Below are 21237 nucleotides of genomic sequence, written 5' to 3' on the forward strand. Positions count from 1 at the left end.
GTAATTTTGATGGACCCTTGTCATTGAAGAAGTAATTTTTCTGTGTATTTTACCCCAGAGTGCATTTCTTAATTTAGAGTGCTGTTGTGGCATGGCAGAAGTTACATGCTGGTGGAATTTGGTGCATCTTTTCAAAATAATTCTTGTAAAAGTTTCTAATATCTTTAGTTACATAGATCTGAATTAGTATTCTTGCTATTTCTCAGAAGACTTCTCCATTTGGAGAGGTGTATTTTGATTAGTAAATTAAATTTCAAAATGCATCATACGTGCATTGGATTCAGTATGTGAGTGAGACACAAACTGCTGTGTTAAAACAAAAACAATAAAACAAAAACCCAACCTAATGTATTTCAGAATTGCTTAAAGACTATTTCATCCATTTTTGAGATGAATGAAATAACCTTTGAATTCTTTAAATTCTGTGGGTAAATGAGTTTTTACTTGGTTCAGATTTATTAACTGGAATATTCTTCCAAACTGCTACACTACAGTTCAATGCAGTTCTGATCGTGCATGTAGCTTCACTTTTTTTTTTTCCATGAGGTGTTTTTTGCTTTCTGCATTGCTGGTTGTAATTTTTGCTAGGAGTGTACTGACCCTGCTATGTTGGGTGATTGCCTAGGGACAGCTGCCTTCTCAGGCATAGCCAAGGGTCTACCAAATTGCCTCATTTTATTGAGTCTCAATTTCCATGCTCCCAGCATAAATTATGAACAGATTTTTTTTGGCCTGCATCCTTTTGAAATATTTTGATAACTGTTAATCTGTCAACACTGTCTTAATTTTTGTAAAATTTCTATCACGTTCTAATGTTTCCTTCAATGCCTTCTTTTGTTTTCTTCAATCCACTTCTTTTGTGGAGCTGATGCAAACATCTTCATAAGTGCATCATACAGGTTTTTTTTATAGCAATTTCGCTCCTAATTTTAGGAAATTTGCATAAAAATCCTGTTTTGCTTTTGAAAGTTATTCTCTTAGGAAGTGAAGTGTAAACTTCTACATAGTTTAGTTCTTCTACCTATTTGCAGTATTATCTGTTGGGTTTACTTGCTGAATACAAGGATGTACTCAATTCTTGGTAGCACAAACTAATCTCGCAAAGCCAGGCAAAAATTTAATGAATACCAGGCAAAAATATAACGAAGCTGTCTTGTGTTAGTATCTTGAACTTTTAGAGTAAGGTTTTTGTTTATTAATTGACTGGGCAAGTAATAAGTTTCTGAAACGTCTTTTTTCAGGGTATGACATGTCAACATTTATCAGGCGGTATAGCAGGTATCTGAATGAAAAGGCAGTTTCCTATAGACAGGTGGCTTTTGACTTCACAAAAGTAAAAAGAGGGTAAGAACTGCTTTTTGGTTTGCTTGTCTTGAGGTTTTGTCTTACATACATCTGTAATTAAAGCTGAAATATGTTGTTTGTAGCTTAGTGCTGTGTGCATAAAAATATTTGTGAAATTACACACTAATGTCTGTTTTCCTCGCTTAGATATGCCCCATAACACACACTATCAACTTTCTAGTAATATATATTGCCAGAATATTTTACTTCAATTATTGTAATTGTACTTCTTGTAAACTTTGAGTTTAATATATAGAAATGAAAAATGGTATGCATCAAAGTATATTAAGAAAAACTGATAAATTTGGGGGCAAGTTGATTGCCTTTGTAAAGGTAGTGCAGCTCATACTTTTGAGAAGATATTGTGGCAGTTGCTTTTTCTCTACCTGAATTAAAAACTTCCCTTGAAAGTGAGCTCCTTCAAGAGAAATCGGTTATTTGAGACTAGGTACCTGTTTTGCATGCAAAATAACAATGTAAAGCACCAGTAATTGGATAATCATCATGTTACTTATCAGGAGATCACCTTCATGAGAGGCCAGAGAAAGTGTACTAATCATGGCTAAAAGACTTTTCTTCTTTGTACGTTACCTCTGTAAGCAGTGTTTTTTAAAGTTCAAAAAACATAGTTTTACATGAACATCCTTTATCATCCATAAACAGGATAATTTAGTGTTGCAAAAAATCTTAATTCACTCACAAAATTTAACTTAAAATTAAGTGGGGGTTGACCATAGCATTATACCATCTGCCACTGCCTTGCAGCAGTGGAAGTGGCCTGAGAACACTGTCCAAATCCCTTACGTATCATTGCTAATACTGTAGAGCCCATTTTGTTTTAAACTCTAATGATAAAGTAAAAGGGGAATCCCTGGATTCATTTTACTCTTTCTGCCTTCAGAGATGATTGGAGTCCCAACAGCACCAACTCTTAGCCTCACAGCAGGTGTGGGAGGGGGTCAGGTGGCTGAAGATCTGCTAGAGATGCACACTCTTTTTCATAGTCGGGATGTTTAAGGCCTAAAGAGGTGAATTATTTAGGCCTAAAGAGCATAATTATTAAGCCCCTAGCTTGTGCCTGGAGGTACTTCTATGAGCTAGGAGAAATACCTGTTTTGGGGACAGCAATCTGTTGGTTCCACACCTCATTTTTTTCCATGGCACTGCACCCGTGCCCTTTCACACTGGGCTTGTTGCAGTTGCTGTTGGCTGTTAGGAGGGAATAAACTGCTCGAGCAGAAAGCTGACCACAGCCAGCTGCCTGTTGCCTTCCAGGTTGGAGAACAGCCACAGCCTTTTCTGTGCAGATGCACAGACTTGCACTTCCAGGAACCCTTTGGTTTGCTGTGTGCATGCAGATGGGCTGTAAGGCTGGCTGATTTGTCTTACAGGCAGCAGTTGTTTCTTGTCACTGAGGTGATTCGACCTCTTCCTTGGCTGTTGCTTTTCTTGGATATTTAGTAGTAACTTCATGCATTTTTTTCAAACAGACAGCAAAATAACACTTAGTCTATTCTGAGCGATTAAACAACCAGACATTGGTGGTTCACCATTAAAAGGAATTGTCATGTAATCTCTGGATCTTTCTGGAAAAGCTTGAAAAGCATACTACCGAGCTTGTTTTTTCATTCTTACTGCTTTCAGTTGGAAAGAAAATAATCTAGAGTGACATGAAACAATCAAGGTACTGGGAAAAGCATAGGTAAAAATATGCTTCATGAAAAAAAAAAAAACAAAAAACCTTGGGAGTGTTTTTTTGGTTACCTGATGCGTCATAACTGCTATATTTCTAAGCAATATCAGTTTCATTCCCTCAGAATAAATATTCATTTTGGAGTCATGTTTTGGCCAAATAAAAATTGGGGCTTTTGTGCACTGCAGTTATTACAGCTGTATTGGCTAGACAGCGTTTTTAAACATCAAAATGCCTGCTTTGTATGGCCGTATGAATTTAAATGTTTTCACTGACCTGTTTTATTTTCCACATTCTGTTTCTCGCTAACAGTTGCTTTCAAAATTCACTCAAAGGATTTTCTTTTGTTTTGTACAAACAGGGCTGATGGAGTGATGAGAACAATGAGCACAGAAAAACTTCTAAAAACTGTACCGATTATACAAAATCAAATGGATGCACTTCTTGATTTCAATGTAAGTTTAGCAGTGTGTACACATCAAACACTATTGATTGTTGTACAACCTCTACAAGCTTGTAAATTAGGTTAAGATTAAAGGTCTTGAACCTGATTCCATGTTTTTCCTTTTTGTTCATCTTATCCACAGAGTTTGAAAAGCAAAATGCATTTTGTTCACTGATATACCTCAAGAAACTGGAAAAAAAAAAGTGATGCTAACTGGAGAGAATGCTTCATACTAAATCAGTGCTAATTGTGCACATTGTATAATAATTTTATTCATGTAAAAGTTGATTATTTCTGTGCTCTCTTCAGTTCTGTTAATTAATGTTAACATTAGTTAACACAGATGTTTATCAAAATGATTGAATTTGTTCCCTGCTGAGAGATGTTGATTTACTGCTTACCTTCCAGTAACAGCCAATGATATGATCAGAAAGCATGCATTGGGACAGACTACTGAAGTTCAGCTCTGAGTTGCCCAATAAGGGATCAATTCAGTTAAATTAACTTTTTTCTGATCTTCCTAGGTCAATAGCAATGAACTTACAAATGGTGTAATTAACGCTGCCTTCATGCTTCTCTTCAAAGATGCCATTAGACTGTTTGCTGCGTATAACGAAGGGATTATTAACCTCTTGGGTAAATATAACTGCTTTCTGCAATGCTACATTTTGGGGAGGGAGCCCAGTATACAATTGCAAACATCTGCTCTTTTTTTTTCTTTTTTTTTTTTTTTGAGAAATAGAAATGGTAATATTACTGGTTTTACAGCAATACTATTTTTCCCAAGTCAGATTTATTTCCACGGATTTTCTGTCTGGTTGCATTTTTCACTGCACTTTATATAGGGATCAGTACATTTTTGAAAGCAAAGCCAATTCAAGATTTTCTTTTTTCTTGTAGTGTTTTGCTTGTCTCATTAAACTGCTTTGTAAATATGAGCCAAAGTACTGATAATTTTTTTTGAAGAGCGAAGAAAACAATCATATTTTGTTTATTGTTAAATGGAGTAGGTTGCTGTCAGTTACCAGTTTACAGCCACAGTATTAGTGATTGATTGAGTGGCTTTTGAAGCTTTAATGTTGGCTGTTTAGAGTAATTGGTTAGTTATGTTTCTAAAGCATATCTTACGTTTTAAGGGAAATTATAATTCCCCACTTCAGGTCCTTTCACTCACACGCTGCAGATAAAAGGGAAACAAAGTCTAGAAATAACTAAGTTTAAAGTAGCCTGATGATATGCCTCTTCGAGTTGTATTCTATGATTGGATCAAGCTATCTGATTGCTGCTATTACTAGTGCTGGCAAAATGGAAAGTAAACTCTAGAATCAGTCAATGAAGGACTGATATATTTAGAGTCCCTGTCAAGTTGTTTTCCCTCAGTGATAAGAACTTGGATAAAGTTGCTTTGATTGATGTTTTGAATGAAGCCCAGTATAGAAACAGGCCTGAAAGCACTATTTCAAGAAGGTGGGGTAGAACCTCCCACTTTCAGCACCAGTGTTTTGCAATCTGTTGCATCTCGTTGTAGGCCATGCTATAAAAAGAGACATCAGTCTTGCAGAAAATACCACAATCTTGCCTGATAGGTGGCTTCTGGATTAGTGTAGACTTGTGACTGTCAGTTCATAAACTTTTTTTTTTTAATGAGGAGGATGAATTTATATTTCTTTGGATAACCTATTCTTAGGGCTGATGATCCTCTTCAGGGTGCTTATGTTAGAGAGATCTAGTACCTGCAAAGTAAAGTGTAACTGCATCCAGGTGGTCATTAGCTCGTGTTCAGTGGAGCTTTTGTCATTTGATACGACTTAGGCATAGCAACTTCAGCAGTTAATATGGCAAAACAAATCTGCAGGCATTTTCTGTTTGCCTTCTTTTATTTGCTTTTACTTTTGAAATACACACAGGAACATTGCAGGATGCTTGATTTTATTTAATGCAACTATTCTTGCTGTTTATAGAAAAATACTTTGATATGAAAAAGAACCAGTGCAAAGAAGGTCTTGATATATATAAGAAGTTTCTCACTAGAATGACACGGATTTCGGAGTTCCTCAAAGTTGCAGAGGTAAACCCCAGTGACTGAGTCCTCTAGTTGAAATAAAGTGCTTATTTTCTTGTAAAGCAGATACTGCTTCCTTTCAGCCTGTCTAGTTTCATTTCCATCAACTGTCATCTTGTCAGTCTCTTTCCTTGTGATCAGTTCATTTGAGGACTGTGTTGAAAAACCTGACGACAAAATGCTTTTATATTTATACATCCTCCTTAAGCAAAAGATAAACCAGTATTTTAAAACTTCTGTGGTTACGTAACATTGTTAGCAGTCCTTGAAAAGAGCCTTGCTGTAAGCAAGGTGATCTGCTACTTTCTATGTATTCTAGTTTGAAACCCAAAATTCTGTCGTGCTAAGTTTTAGATGAAATAACAGCTCAGGAAATCAGAAATTGAGATAAGTAGGTGAACCTGTGATTTTTTTTTTTTTAAGATCTTTTGACTAACTCCTATGGGCATGCTTACTGAAGAAAAATCAGTTACCTTGCAAAATATGTATTTAATGTATTTATTCTGTTGCATTTTGAAGCATTCCTGTATGTCCTAGTATTAGGAAATTTCTCAGTTGAGAATGCTGCTGTGCTTTACTTTTCTTTATTATTCATAACTTCTTTTTTTTGCAAAAAATCTAGGCAGTAATGCTTGTTTTTGTTCTGTTTGTCCTTTCAGTTGATAGAGTACTAATCTTCCTACTGTAACAGTGTACATGCTGCTGCAGAATGTTTTGTTTGTGCATTTTATAAAACAGCAATAGTTAAGTAAAGCTTCTTTAAAAAGCTTTGAAGGTGCTTTATTTTATTTTAGCACTTACATTTCTGTATCAGTAGGTTTCAACTTGGTCCATAAGTTGTGGGATAGGCAAAACTCGCCAGCCTTACCATTTTGAAACACTTGATTCTCATTCTGTTTTGTTTATAAGGTCACATCTGTTTAAAATCTCTGTAATTTGTGTGAATTTAGCAAAAGAATTTACTATAACCAACCATTATAGAGTTCAGATTGTCAATATTTACAATGTATCTGGACAGATTTATGCTTTTTACGTGATTCCATCTTAACATTGTTTGCTTTTTGAACATCTCTGCCTGTCACAAATGCAAACAGATTCTAAAGCTCGTTTGTTTTATTACAGCAAGTTGGAATTGACAGAGGAGACATACCAGATCTTTCACAGGTAGATAAAGCTATTATGCATTTGTCAGTACATGTCTGTTTTGGGGTTGCATAATCAGAAGAATTTGGCATTATAACATTCACTTATGCTTTCTTGCATATGTTGTCACCGAGTTATTTCAAAGTTTGTGATTAAATCCAAATCCTGTCGGAGCCTGGCTTTCATATGCAGTGATCCTATTTTAAAATGTTATAGGCTGTTTATTTCACACTCTAATTGAGTTTTGAGACAATGTAATTTTCATCATGCTTGATAACACAATTTGTCTCGGAGTTCACGTAATGAAGTTCTTACATGATATTACGAGGCTACAATTTTTAGCAAGCTTGTTTTTGGCAACGTGCCCGTTGAAATAATTTGTGAAGGTTTGCAGAGCATGCACATAGAAATGACTTTAGGAACAATTTCCCTCTTAAAGTCTCCAGAAATACAGGCTGCTTCTGATTCTGTTTACTGTTTCCTAGCTGTTAATTTTTACATCTCTTGACATATTTCAGTACCTTACGGGTGAGTCATTATGACACAGAATAATGTAGTGAAGAGACTAAATCACCTGATGTTTAAAGTAATTAAATATCAAATGGATGCCAAGATGTGATATAAGTATTTTGAGTTGTTACGAGCTGCCTTAGAGCTGTACTCTCTGAAAGTCTTTTAACTACTGACTTGCTTTGTCCTTAGGTTTTTCCTATCTCTTACCTGTTGTGTCTCTTTCCAGGCACCAAGTAGCCTTCTTGATGCTTTGGAGCAGCATTTAGCTTCTCTAGAAGGAAAGAAAATCAAAGACTCCACAGCTGCAAGCAGGTGCTTATGCCCTTGTCCTTTAAAAAACATAATAAATAAATCAAATGTTAAGCCCATTATTTTGGGACTCCATTATGAACTAAAGTTTGTATAGGTTCTGCTGAAGTGAAGATTGTGTTGTATTAGTTATCATGGTATAGCAAGTTATCAGATGTCTTGCTCTTCAGACAGTTTCTTCCAGGTCAACAGAAATAGCATCTAAGGAGCTGAAAAACCTTGCTGTAGAATCGCATGTGTAGTAGTTAAATTTCTAACATCTCATCTTGAGCTATTGAAGAAACTTTTTAAAAAAAAATTACTGTCAGTAATCCTCATTTTGTTAACAACTAAGACTTCTATAAGTTATGGAGCATTTATTTACGAATGTGCTTAAGATTCGAGATGAGAGAGAATCTTTTTTGTTTTTTTTTTTTTGTCAGAAGCGAAAAAATGCTTCCAGAAGTCCTTAGATTAAAAATGGATGCTCAAAGTAATTGGGGATTACAGTATTCATTGGTTTTTGAATGCTTGCTAAAAGACAAAGTACAATCTAGAGAAATCCTCTAGGCGACTAACTTGATTAAATAAAATCCTTGATACTGGAGGATGGGGGAAAAGACTTGCAAAATTAAATAGCATTTAGTTTTTCGTGTTCAAATAATAAGGCACATTTTGCTTCTTCTTGTTTATGGTGGTGACAATTTTAGGACTTCAGCACTGTCTTATTAGCTTTTGTAGCGTTACTTTAGTCTGTTTTAGAAGTTTAGTATTTAACTTGAATCTTTGCGCACAGTTAAGCATGGTAAATTGCAGACTTTTCATCTGGGTTTTACTAGTTGCACTGATAGTTTCTTAACTAAATCTGTTAAATTAGCAACAGTTTGAATTGCAACCTAGTTCATCAGAGATTTCTGTGTATCTACACATAATGCTGTTTTAAGTCAATAGAGAAAGAGCAAAAGCTTCAAATAAAGCTTTCTCTGACAGAGTTAGGAGGGGAAACATTTAAGGGAGCTAAACCCATGATCCAACATGTGAGAATAGATTGATTTCTATTTTTATTTTTATTTTGCAAGTTCATACAATGTATCTTATTGAAACCTACCAGGTTGTGTTGTATAGTGATATAACCAGTGTTTTAAAGAGTTCGAAGGGAGACTGAGCAGGAGGGTGGATACAGGCAAAGTGTTCTTCAGATGTTTCTATCACGTGTCACCTATTAACAACCAGCTTTTCTCCGGTCCAATTACTTCAGGGCTACCACCCTTTCCAATGCAGTTTCTTCCCTTGCAAGCACCGGCCTGTCTCTGACAAAAGTTGATGAAAGGGAAAAACAAGCTGCATTAGAGGAGGAACAGGCTCGCTTGAAAGCTTTAAAGGTAAGCATACAGATCTTTTAACTGAAAAGACTTCTGTGCTCTATTTGATAGCTTAAGATTCTTGAGGGAGCAGAATGAAAAGCCAGCGTTGTTGATACTGAATGGGTGCTGGTGGCAAAGCACTGGAAGTAGATTCTTACATATGCTGTACAACTTGTGAAGGGTTTGTTAAAGCAATTTCTGAAGGATTTGACTCTTGTAACTATCTTAAGTAACTGACACGCTACTGTGTGGAATAATTAAAAAAACAATCTATAGATTTTGTTCTGCTTGCCTCTAAATTCATATACACAAATGTTGTTTCTGGATTTCTTATGCCAGCTCACTTTCCCAACAGGAGCAACGTCTAAAAGAACTTGCAAAGAAACCTCATACCTCTTTAACAACTGCAGCTTCTCCCGTGTCGACTGCAGCAGGAAGCATAATGACTACACCAGCCATTGATATTTTTTCTACCCCTAGCTCTTCAAACAGGTATGCTTCAATGATGTTGTTTAACTGTGAGATGACGTGCAGCCAGGGTTTCCTCTAAACTTTGGAGGAGCGTATGTTGGAGAAGGTTGTTTGGGTGTAGAGCACGTTAGTGACTGAAATGTTTTGTGTAAAGTTGATGGGAAAATGACCTGTCACTAAAAATAACAATGTAGAAATGTTTTTCATCCTCTGTTTGCAGAATTATTTTTGATAAGAACCATCTGCTGACAGCTCTTGTATCTGTTGTCAGGCAAGCAAGACAGTTGAAACTGTAAAATGCACATGCCCTGCCCTCAGAGAACCTTACAGGTTATTTTGGGAAAAGTCAAATAAAAGTTCAGAATGGGAGGTCTTAAAGATAACACAGGATTTATATGTTGCATTTCTAAATCTTCAGAAGTTGAATTGTAACAAATGTTCTGGGTAGATTTTCACAAAAAGGACAGCCTGAAACAGGGTTTGAAAAAAGAGAAGCTGGTTTTTACAGTCTTGAGTTGTCTCTGGAACATCTGTCTGCAAGGACTTGCAAAGATAGTGCAGGAGTACTCAGTGCCTGCTAATCCTGCTCTTTGACTAGCAGGAACTGCTGGTATGAGTAAGTTTGTGAGCTTTATTCTGTTAAATACTTGTCAAATCGAATAATATCAGAAGGTGCAGTGCTGCTATGAGTGTGGAAGAAGGAAATAACTCTCCTAAGGCATATTTTTGCTTTGGATTTGAACCTAAACCTGAAGAAGAATTGCTTAGTTTCATTAGAACTCATGCAAGAATCTACTTGCCCCCTTTTGCTCTTTGCAGTTCTTTAGAAGGAGTCAGCACTTCTACAGCCTTCTGTCCCACTAGAAAGCTATTGTAGGAAGTTACTTGACACCACATATGTAGCAAATAGCTGAATCATGTATAAGGAGCTTGAGAATCTGTCAGTGTTCGTAACTGAAAGGTTTCCTTGATTTTTTTTTTTTAAATTACTTTTTAGAGGCCAAACTATTTGAAATGGCAGCATGCTTTGAAATAGGAACTTTGAGTGCCTGATTTTCCTTCTTACAAGGTCTGAAATATAGAAATATCTGGCTAGACATGCTTCATATTTCTAAATCCAGTTGCTGGCAGTATGACTGATGAGCAAAGAACAGATTTTACAACAGAAGCTGCCATGAAGTGGGTTTGTTGGATTGTAAGTTCAGTTGCTTGCTATTAGATGGAATGTTTCCATTGAATTGATGACCTGAACAAGCTTTACTTGAAAATGACTTTGACTCTCATGCTCACTTAACAGTGCTGTGCCAGCCCATGCTACTTTTTAATAGAGGCAGTGGTGGCAAAATGTGATTTTGATCACTGTTGAAGTGAAATAGTAAGAATGACACAAGGAATTGGGTCAGCAGGAAGAGATGAAGGTCTAGGATGCCCCTTCTACCCTTAAACTCTGCCTGTCTCATTTCAAAAGAACCTTGAACGCCACAGTTACTCTGAGGCAGTCCATAGCCAAGTGTGCAGATGTTGGATCATCTCACATGCTGAAAAGTCCCAGGTGAACACCAGTGCTCCATTTTTTTTAGGAGGAATTTAATTTAGAAATTAACTCTTTGCTGGAGGATGCCTTTTATTGTGCCTGTTTACTCTTGAAGTCATTGCAACAGTTGTATTTTAGACTTCACTTTTCATTTCTGTAGGATGTTCTTGGATCTCAGTTTGGTTTAGATCTGAGCAGATAGATCTGATAGATTGTGGAGTTTCAGGTGTAACGTTTTGATGGTGTAACCCATTAAAGTAAGTTCCATCAGGCTGATCTCACACTGTGGGGTTTTCACGAGCTTATTTTGCTGAAGATTACTGAATTTAAGAGTTTTAGCCATGGTGTTAGACTGCAAGGAAGATGGAAAAGCTGTTTATTTTTGTCTTGGCTATGGCAAAAGTCATTTGATATAACAGAACTTGCTTACTATATTAACACTTTTCTGCAAAACTGAAAACATGAAATTCAGCAGGCTTTATGATTATGGCTTTGTTGCATCGGTTTTGTAACAGCCAATTTGTAACAAAGCTTTCATTACTGTTGGCAATGATTAGTGTTTGCCTTGTATTGAAAACCATGGTGTGCAGTTCAAACAGTTGTATTAATTTGTCGTTGTAGCACTTCAAAACTGCCAAATGATCTGCTTGATTTGCAGCCAACGTTTCATCCATCTGTACATCCAATATCTGCTGCTCCGCAAGTAGGAAGTACCTGGGGAGGTAAGAATCCTGACTCAGATTAAGGTTCTAATTGCTGTGGCAAGATTCCTGTGAAATGTTTCCCTAGTCTGTGGGCTGTTTCTTCAGGAAAAACTTGTGAAGAGAACTTGCAAAGACAAGCTAGAAATGGATTAAAGGAGCAGGGGAAAAGTCAGATCCAGGTACAGATTAAAGTAATATAGGAGCATGTGGTGATCACAAGCAGTCTTGACATAAGAGTTGTTAATAAAAATGTTCCTTTAGTTCCAGCTGAGTCAGCCTTATAACTGCTGTCTTCAAGGGTCACATAGCAAGCTACAGAAGCTTAGCTGTGAGAAGTCATTTCTGTGAAGATGCGTGCCAGATACTGAACCGTATCATGTACTGAACTCGAATATGCAAGTTTTCAAATAAGTTTTAAATGGTGTGAAGTTAAAATCAGTTTTGCAAGTGATAACAGAAAAATTTAGATGAGGCAATTGTGAGACAAATGTGTCTAAAGAGCAAGACAGTCCAAAGCTAGTTTTTGAAAACAAAACAAAGCACCTCTTTGAAATGCAGCAAAAAACTTGTATTTAACTACAAAAGCAAATTAACTGTGGCTAAATCAAAGAAAGAGATCCAGCCGAAGCTTTTTTTTTTTTAACTGAAGAGCTAAATTGTGGAAGGGAACCTCTTCAATTTATTTCAGAATATGCACATTGTTATTCTGCCCCATTACTATGACGGACTGACTGGGAAGTTAGATGATATTACTGATTTAGGCATGCCCTTAAACCAGGGAGGCAGGGCAGGAGTGTTCCAGTACATCATGAGTGGTACTTCAAGATCAGTTAATCTTAAAGGTTATGGTCAAAGCTGTTGCCGTTCTTCTCTTTTCTGCTTTGCAATGTTACAGAATACTTCTTGTGTAGGTAACACATGCTGGTGGCTTGTGTTGTTGGTTATACTGGTGGAGGATTAAAAATCTCTTACAGAATGTTTCTTTTTAGCTTTCTATATAAATGACACTTAGTTCCATAGCTTACTATTTTATTCTGTGGCTATTTCCAGATAAGCATTTTAACAAGCATCTGATTTGTAACAAATTTCTTTTATGGTGTGGAAAAAAAAAGTAGGAGGTGCTACGTCAAAAAGCTTTATAGGCATTGGAAAATACTATTCTGAAACTTTACATCACGATTTCTATTTGAGCTATAGCTTTTCCGAAACATCTTTCCAGTTAACTAACTTATTTTCGTAACAAACAGCATATGTATTCTACTTTCCTGTTTACTTTTGTTGTGTGCTTTGTGTCTTGTATCTTTTTGTATTCATCTGTAGGGAAATAACGCACAGTTTTGGGTGATGGAAGCACTAGTAATATATGTGCTAGCTTAAAAAAACCTCACAGCTTACTTGTCCTTCAGTTTGGCTGAGCAGAGCATCTTTTGAGAAAGATGCAGTGGGGAGCATATCAAGCTATGCCTACAAATTTCAGTGCTTATTAGGCTTAAAGTTTAGAAATGGAGAGAAATGTTTTGGCTCATCTTGTTTGCTTTTGGTAGTACTTTCTGTTTCAGCTTGTCCTAATTATCTCAGGGGTGGGAATTAGACAAGAAAGTTACCTTCCTCATGAATGTCATTCACAATCTAGTTTTTTTTTTTTATTATTATCTTTATTATTTTTGGTATTAATAACCTGAAATTGAGCCTGGAAGTCTGTTTGTTTAATGTTGTGCCTTACTCCTGGTAAGGTCTTCAGTAATAGTCATGGATAATCTGCTTACTAATGGCACATTTCTAAATACTTAGAAGATTAAATTACAGATGTTCTGCTGAAGTTTTAGGTCAAAGCTCTGAGATCACCAGGGTTTTTTTGTTAGCTTTCATTAAAAGAAAATGAATCTATGTGGCTTTACAGACATGAACACTCACTTCACATAGGTGAGGTAGATAAGAAGTGCTTTCCACGTTTTACAGATGGGGAAATCTGAGCAATTAACTGACTTGCCTGAAGTCATACGGCCAGTCAGTGGCAGAGCCAAGAATGGGACCTGAGCTATTTCCAGTCCTGTGCTCTAACCACTGCACAGCATCCCTCCCTTAGGTAATTTTCTGACATGATGATGTTTGTATTTGGTGTATGTGGTGACTTTGAGAAGAGTATGGAACCAGATGCAGATGAACAAGTCAGGTAAAGATTGTGACTTCCATGCAGCAACTCTTAGATTTGTAATAAAAGGATAAACTGTTACAGAGGCATTATATTTGGGTTGCTGCCTTTCATTGTAGTCCTGAAAAAATGTTAAAGCTAATAACGAGGTTAAAAACTCCCAAAGAATAGGTTCTGAATCGCATGTTTTCAGTTTTATTTTTTTCAAATTGTGAGAGATACCCCTGGAAAACCTTTGTCATTCTTAATGTCAGGTAAGATACTTCTTGACAGATAACTTAAAGACAGAAGTTGGCCAAATTTAGATTACTTTTTTTTTTTTTTTTAAATGCTCTTGAATCACTAATGCCTTCAGATAGCCTGAAGGCGCAGAGTGGTTCCCTTGACACAAGCAGATGCCATGTGTATTCAAGGATGAAATTAGGCTCTAGAAATGTTTAGGTGTTGCTGTCAGGAGAGACAGCAATTTTTTTTTTTTAATTTGAATATGCTGGGATGTGAATTACCCCAACCTAATTAATTTTCAATTACCTTTGTCACCTGTGTCACAGCATTGGCAGGTTTTGAGACTTGAACACGCCAGCTAGAGCTAGAATGAGACAGACCAGCAGAGAGTCTAAAACCAGGTTACATTTCTGACAAAATCCTGATAATATAAAATTGCATTGCGTGGTCTTCCTAGCCAAAACACGAGTTTTTATGCAGTCTCGGCACTTGGGAACAGAAGGTGGTATTTAACAGTTTCCCTATTTAGTATATGTTTAATTTCAGTGGATAGCAGATACAAACAAATATTGTAAACCAATATTTAAAAAAAAAAAAGCTAAAAAGAGTAAAGGAAGTTTTTATCAAAGATGTTTATTGGGATTGTCCAGAGACCACTCTAGCAGTATTTGTTCTGGTATACTTGCCAGTTACCAATTTGTACCTAAATTTAAGAAGCACAACAAATGTATCAGTGTGGAAATAATCAGTTTGCTCTATCTAATGGGAATTTTTCCAGTTGCAAGGAGAAACAATAGAATCAGAACAATGTGAAGCAGCAACAGAACAAGCAAGCAGGCGTTGATTACAGAATAATCTCATCTGTTTTATTGTCAGATCTGTTTGTTCTGCACATTCCGAAATAGCATTCATAACAGACAGCAGTTATAAGTATCTGCAAGCAAGGCTGCAGTTTCAGGTGACTGGCACATCCACAAGTACTTTAGGTGGTAATATGGTTGTCTAAAACAGGTGTAAGACATTTGAAGGCTTTGTATTGTTGGTGTATATAACAAATACAATATTAGCTTATGGTGCTTATCCTTTACTCACTGTTGGGCACTGTGTTTTTGATAACAATGATTTATAAAAAGGCCTTTGAAGGTGCTTGTTCTTGTGATGTAGCCAGGCACTCCAGGAGAGAAGTCAAGTCTTACTAAGTTGTCAAGCTTACAGAAAATGAAAGTGTGTATTAAGCCTGCAAAAAATAATTCAATGATTCAAAGACTTCATTTTCTTTAGCACCTACATGACTGAAAGCTACATGATACCAGGCTATTTAGGATTTATAGTTAAGAATCGTGAAGGTCAGATTTGGGCAGAGAAAATAACTTAGCTTGAAGCTGCTGCCTACATCACTGTAGCATTTGCAAGAGTTGTGGGTAAGCTGTAGTCTAACTAGGTTTAAAAGAAAAATGTGCCAAAACAGTGAATCACTCAAGAAATCTCTTACAACTATTACTCCAACATTTCTGTATGTGATTTTGTCTAGAAGAGCAAGCTGCAGTTCTAGGTAATGTGATAAAACAGTCATACACAGGGCTAGATGCAGTTCTTGCTGATCTCACCAGGGAGTTCTTGAGTTTTCCACCAAGGATTCGTGTACTTTGAAGCCAGACAGCTAAGCCTCACTTCTTTTTGCCAGTAAGTTATTTCATTCTAGCTGTGTTCCCTTTTCTTTTTATATGCTGGATCCTGGAATGCTGTATGCATCCTGAAGAAACCTCAAAACCCTTCTGTGTCTAGGAAGTCACTCACACAGATCTATATTTCCCTTATTCCCACTGCTGTCTGTTGGTTTTTAGTAAGGAGCTGTCTCTTTGACACTGCTCCTGGCTGTTGTCCCTTGAAGCAGAGCAGGCTTTTGGTTGCTCGCAGCTAATGGCTGTTGGCAGTAAGGAATAGGCTTCTGCCCCGTGTGCCTACCTCAGTGCAGGTAAAGCTCTCGAGAATTACATGATGCCCAGTAACAAGAAATCCATAAACAAAGTTTAAAGATCAGGAGACGCAAAAGTGCAGGTTAACAGCTCCAGTGTTGGGGTCTGGGAGACGTTCTTTATTTATTTTGTTGAATCCAGCCGTAGAATTGACTCCTTTCTTCCCATCTGGGCTCTGTTGTGGTAGGAGGCAGTCACTGCTCTGGAGAATTTTTTGGAAGCATCAAGAGGGCATGTCTGAGGCAGGCAAAAGCTGGTTGTGTTTAAAGAGAAGTAACGTACTAATTCTCCATATAAAACTATGGAAGAAGCACACGGTATAAGACCAAGATGGTATTCATTCATTTTAAAATTACATGAGTGGCTAATACCTGTAGCCTTTCTCTCAAGCAGGGAGTAGATAGCTCTGGACAACTTGAAAATTAGGTAATACTAGTTAGGTCATCCCAAATCTAGAGATGTCCAGGAGAAGACTATACTTCCTGGACTACTCTGAATTCTTACTCTCCTATCCCTAGGAAGTAACATATAACTAAATCCATCTCCCTTTTCTTCTTTCTCTTGCTCTCTGGAATTGGACAGATCCTTTTTCTGCTACTGTTGATAATGTTGATGATGCCATTCCAAACCTAAATCCTTTCCTTACAAAAACTAACGATGCTGCTCATCTGTCTGTGTCTTCTGATGTTTCTACTTTCACCAGTAGGACACCCACACATGAAATGTTTGTTGGTAAAGTACCGTTTTAAACTAATTACCTGTTTCCTAAAATTTTAATAGTATTCTGGTTTCTAAAGTATATTTGTGGGGCTTTAGAGGAACTGGAAGCTGGTCATTTGGGGCTTTTGTGCTATGTTAGAACTTGATTTTATAGCCATGCCATGAAAATAGCGTTAGTATCCTTGCTTAACTGCCTAAGTGGTTTTCTTTTTGATGTAAAGAAACTTACTTACAGTTAAAGCAGTTGCATTTCAGTACCTTTCAACCCAGTTTTTTGTGCTTGGGAATTTTAAGGTAAAATTATATGTCTAAGAATTGAAAGGAAATGCTACTTTCTGTTCCTCATGTTGAAATATTCTTTATAAATATCCCTGAAAAAAAAAGCTCCTGTGTTTTTTCCCCAGTTGTGTTGGCATTAACAAAACTGATAAAGCCGTGGGCATTTCGGTACATACTGTGCTCAAACTCTACCTACCAGGCAATTGACTAAGAGCTCACCTTTTAAAAGCTATGAATAACTTAGTTCAGAGGTGATTCAATGTGCTGTCATACTAGAAATCCCTCTGCCATTTCTGTTGGTGCAGGTACTTACTAATTGATGACGTTTTGAATTTTAGCTTTCTTAGTAAAAATCAGTTAATTATACGTTAGTTCTGTTCCTAAGCAAAGTTTGGTTTAAAGACAGCCTTACCGAACCAACGGGGCTTTCTTTTTGCAGGTTGAACCCCACTAGAATAGATCTCAGAAGAATCCAGACTGTCTTATAAGAGAGATTTGGTAGCTCTGACATCTGTTAACAGGGATAAAACAAAGGATTGTTTCAGAGATAGGCATACCACCTATATTTTGACTAGTTTTCTGTCTTGTCTTTTTTTGGTGGGGGGAGAGGAAGAGAAGCAAGTCTCCAGAGCAGAACTTGTGCTGTGAAACTCCTGTCCAGAATTCCCAGGGCAGATTAGCTGGCTAAGGCAGGAGCTTACAAATACTTCAAGCTGTTACTCCTGCATAATAACCTGGTCTTTCTCTAATCTCTCTTTCCCATGCTTCCAAGACAATGTGTATGGCTGCAGGCGGATGGAGAATGACTGTTTGAAATACACCTTTTTCACTAGGGATGTTATTCCACCACATCCTGTGCATTTGTTCTGCAGCCATACAAAAAGCTGTGTCAGTGCAGGGCTGTCAGCGAGCAGCTGGGTGGGCCTTGGGGATGGTTTGGTGTCACATTCATCACACTCCAGCCCTGAAGTCACCGGAGATGGATGGCCTTGTGACCCTGCTTTCCCTTCCAGCATCTCATTCTGTAAAGTCGTGTCTCGATCCAAAGTGTGACTTCCTGGCAGATTGCTCAGTGAAATGTAGATGCAGCTTTAGTGGTAGCACAGGCAAGGTGCTACATTAATGTGAACGTGGATTTAAAATAATTCTTTCTGATTCTTTAGATCATTACAATCCATTTACTGAACTAAATCCCTTTGTGGCAACCAAATATGAATCCACTGTTGGGCTGTATCATTATACGTCAGGTATATTAAAAAAAATGCCTTGAAGCTTTTACACTTGTTTTTTTTCCCAAGGGTGTAAAACATGGCATTTGCTTGAAAAGAAAAGAAAAATGTGTTTATCCTAACATAGCTGTGGTGTTGAAACCGTTCTTCTTCCCTTTAGTGTTATAGACAATGAAAACTTGTTTCTTGTATGTCTTGTGTGTATTAATTTCATTGTGTTATTTCTATGTTATTAGATTATATGTGGGTTTATAGGCTAACCTGAAATTAAACTTCTGAATAGCAAATTGAGTATATCTTGGTTCTCTTTCTGTAACTCTCCTTCTTCTCCTTTCCTGGCTTTCTCTCTTTTGTGTGCCATGCCTTATCAGACTCTTTTTGTGGTCCTCAAGCTTACCCTAATGCTTCTCATTTCCGCAATGAGCCTTCTTCTGTAGCTGGTCTATTTGGAGGTAGGTAATGGGATTCAGCCTTACCACGAGCACGGAAATGTGAATGTGTTGTGTGCCTAGAGCTAGTAGGTATATCATTGGCTACAGAAGTGTGTTATTACTTTGCCTCCAACTTTGATTCATGTAGTAGTGCTTAAGCTAGATGTGTTGTCACAAGTGATTTATCTATTTTCAGCTCGTGCTAAGTATTTAGTATGAGAAATGAGTATCTCCCCATTTCAGGATTTCCTGTAGTTCCCATGGTGTCGCACACCACATGAAAGGCTTCCACATTTTAAATACCTTCTCATCTAACTCAGCCTCACTGTTTTGAAGACAAAGAGACTGGGATGTTGCTGCTTCTGCCACTTCGGTTGATATCCTGCTCATAAGCAGTGCACTAAACTAGAACAAAGGTTTGCAACAAAACATGCAAGAGGTCTTTGCTGCATTAAATTACCATCTAATCACTTGGGCAGCTGTGTAGTGTCAGCATAGTGACTTGGCACTGATGCTATTTCAGGAATACCTTGCTGACAGTTGTTAACCAGGCTGTGGACTTTGACAGATAATCCATCTAAACCAGGCGGAAAGAGTGTTCACATTGCTGCAATGCCAGGTTTAGGAATACCTTCAGTGAATGTTTTGTGGGAGAGTTAATTCTTAAGCACATAAAGTTACGTTTTGTTTTACTGTCTTTACATAGAAACCAACTGGAGTCATTTAATGAAAGGTTAAATCCTCCATGTCACTGTTTCCTTTGTTCCATATCCAAAAAATAGAATAATTAGTTCCTGTCAAGTCTTGTTTTACTCTCTTAAAGGAGCTCTGTCTGGCCTTTGTACCTTTCCCAATGTGTAGGTTAGACAACGTGCCCTGGACTGATGGTTCCTACCAAGAGTAGGATTAGATCTTCTCAGAGCCTGACTCAAAGGAGTCCCATGTAACGTTTTGTCTTCTTGCTTAGCTTTACGTAGCTTGAAACATCCTAAAATGTGAGAGCAGGAGGTTTAGCTTGTACCAGTTAAGCCCATTTTCTTAAAGAAAAATCAGAGCTATTTGAAGTCACATTTTTTATTGGTACAGGCTCGATTTTAAGAGTTGCAGGACATCCCATCAAAGGAATTCCTATCTGCAGTTCAGAGTCTCTGAAATGGCTTGTTACAACCTGACGGTATACTTGTCACAAAGATACTCATTTTGGTTTGTTATTTACCCTCTATCCTCTCCCACATTACTGCTGCCCTTGTGTTGCTGTATGCTGGTCAAAATTTTCCTTTGGTTTGTTTTTAATATAAGCTGTATAATTTCTTAGCAGTGGATGCCTTTGACTTGTATGTTCCTTTAAAACAAATAAGAAGAAAAGGTGATCCAAATCAGTCTAGTCTGTGAAGTTTCTGTACAAGGATAGCACCACATAGTTACTAATTGTTAGGTGAAAGCTCACTTATTTCAGGAGAACAGTAAGATTGAAATGAGCTGTCACAGCAAACAACATGAAATCTGACACATCAGTTCATGGAGATGTTTTATTACTAAATTATTTGTCACCCTTTCCTTTTATTTCTCTGTATCATCAAATTTTCTGTTCTCTAACAGAAAAGTTGGTTTTCACGCTGGCATTGCATCCCTTGGTGCTTTTCACACAAAAGGAATAACTACTTCTGTAACTGCCTGAATGTCGAGATGTAGAGGCACACATGTATGCACGGGCTTGCATGTGTGGTATATGTAACATCAGAAATGTGAGTTTAGAAACAGCTCAGCACTCACTTTCATATTATTGAGCCATCAACTTTATGTAATACTGCCCCAAAATCTCAATACTTTGTGCTGTGATAAACTTTCTAAGCATTGAAAAAAATATATGTATTTGGAGAACACTTAACAAGCAAACTGTATCTGCTTTATAGGTACACGAGAGGAGACAAATGAAGTAATTAATGTGTTCTCAAATATAACAAAGCAAGCGTTATAAAAATGTTAGTATTAGGAGCCTCTAACTGAGAGGTTACAAGTCAGGCATCTTGGGATAGTATGGATTTTGCTCTGGTTGTATCTGAGAGGAGCTCAGCTATCACAAAAGATGAAGAGAGCATTCTGCAGGCAGCTGATTTTGAAACAGATTCTGTATCCAGCCACTTGCATTGCCTGCAAAAGCACAATGATTATTTCTTAATACATCTATTGTAAGTAGTTTGTAAAAAAGGAAAGATGTTACAAATAGGGCAGAGATTTAGCAATGGGGCGAAGGTCTGCCATGGCCTATGTGCCCTATATTTTGAGAGAAGCTTTTTTTTTTTTTTTTTAGGAATATCTTTAAACTGCTTTTAGCTCTTTCCCTATATGCTTCTTGATGTCAGGGTATAATCTGGGTATTTGAGGTATTCCTAATCTTTCTGCAGTACTTAAATAATCTACGTCTTTGTTTGGCTTATCTTGCATAAGAAGGTAAATTTATGGGAAATATACTTCACAAAAACATTAAACTTCCTTCTTTTTCCCCACAGGGTTCACTCCGTCCCCTGTTGCTCAACCACAGCCATCAGCTGGCCTTAATGTTGACTTTGAGTCTGTGTTTGGAAACAAATCTTCTAATGTTGTCCTAGATTCTGGTGGTAAGACATGTACTAAAATAGATGGCATATGTCCTTTAACATTTTA

General features: G+C 37.2%; 1 protein-coding gene across 3 annotated transcripts in view; it reads left to right on the forward strand.

Moving 5' to 3' along the window:
• The window catches only part of PICALM (phosphatidylinositol binding clathrin assembly protein), a 64745-nt gene that overhangs the window by 30426 nt on the left and 13082 nt on the right, over nt 1-21237 (forward strand). For all 3 annotated transcript variants that reach the window (XM_068656921.1, XM_068656985.1, XM_068657070.1), the window contains exons 4-13: nt 1242-1344; nt 3399-3492; nt 4007-4118; nt 5444-5550; nt 6667-6708; nt 7427-7512; nt 8747-8870; nt 9208-9344; nt 11479-11579; nt 21084-21191. In XM_068656921.1, the coding sequence (XP_068513022.1) occupies nt 1242-1344; nt 3399-3492; nt 4007-4118; nt 5444-5550; nt 6667-6708; nt 7427-7512; nt 8747-8870; nt 9208-9344; nt 11479-11579; nt 21084-21191 (1014 nt within the window). The remainder of the gene's footprint in view (nt 1-1241; nt 1345-3398; nt 3493-4006; nt 4119-5443; nt 5551-6666; nt 6709-7426; nt 7513-8746; nt 8871-9207; nt 9345-11478; nt 11580-21083; nt 21192-21237) is intronic.

Source organism: Anas acuta, chromosome 1 (genome assembly GCF_963932015.1).
Source record: "Anas acuta chromosome 1, bAnaAcu1.1, whole genome shotgun sequence".
Taxonomy (NCBI): domain Eukaryota; kingdom Metazoa; phylum Chordata; class Aves; order Anseriformes; family Anatidae; genus Anas; species Anas acuta.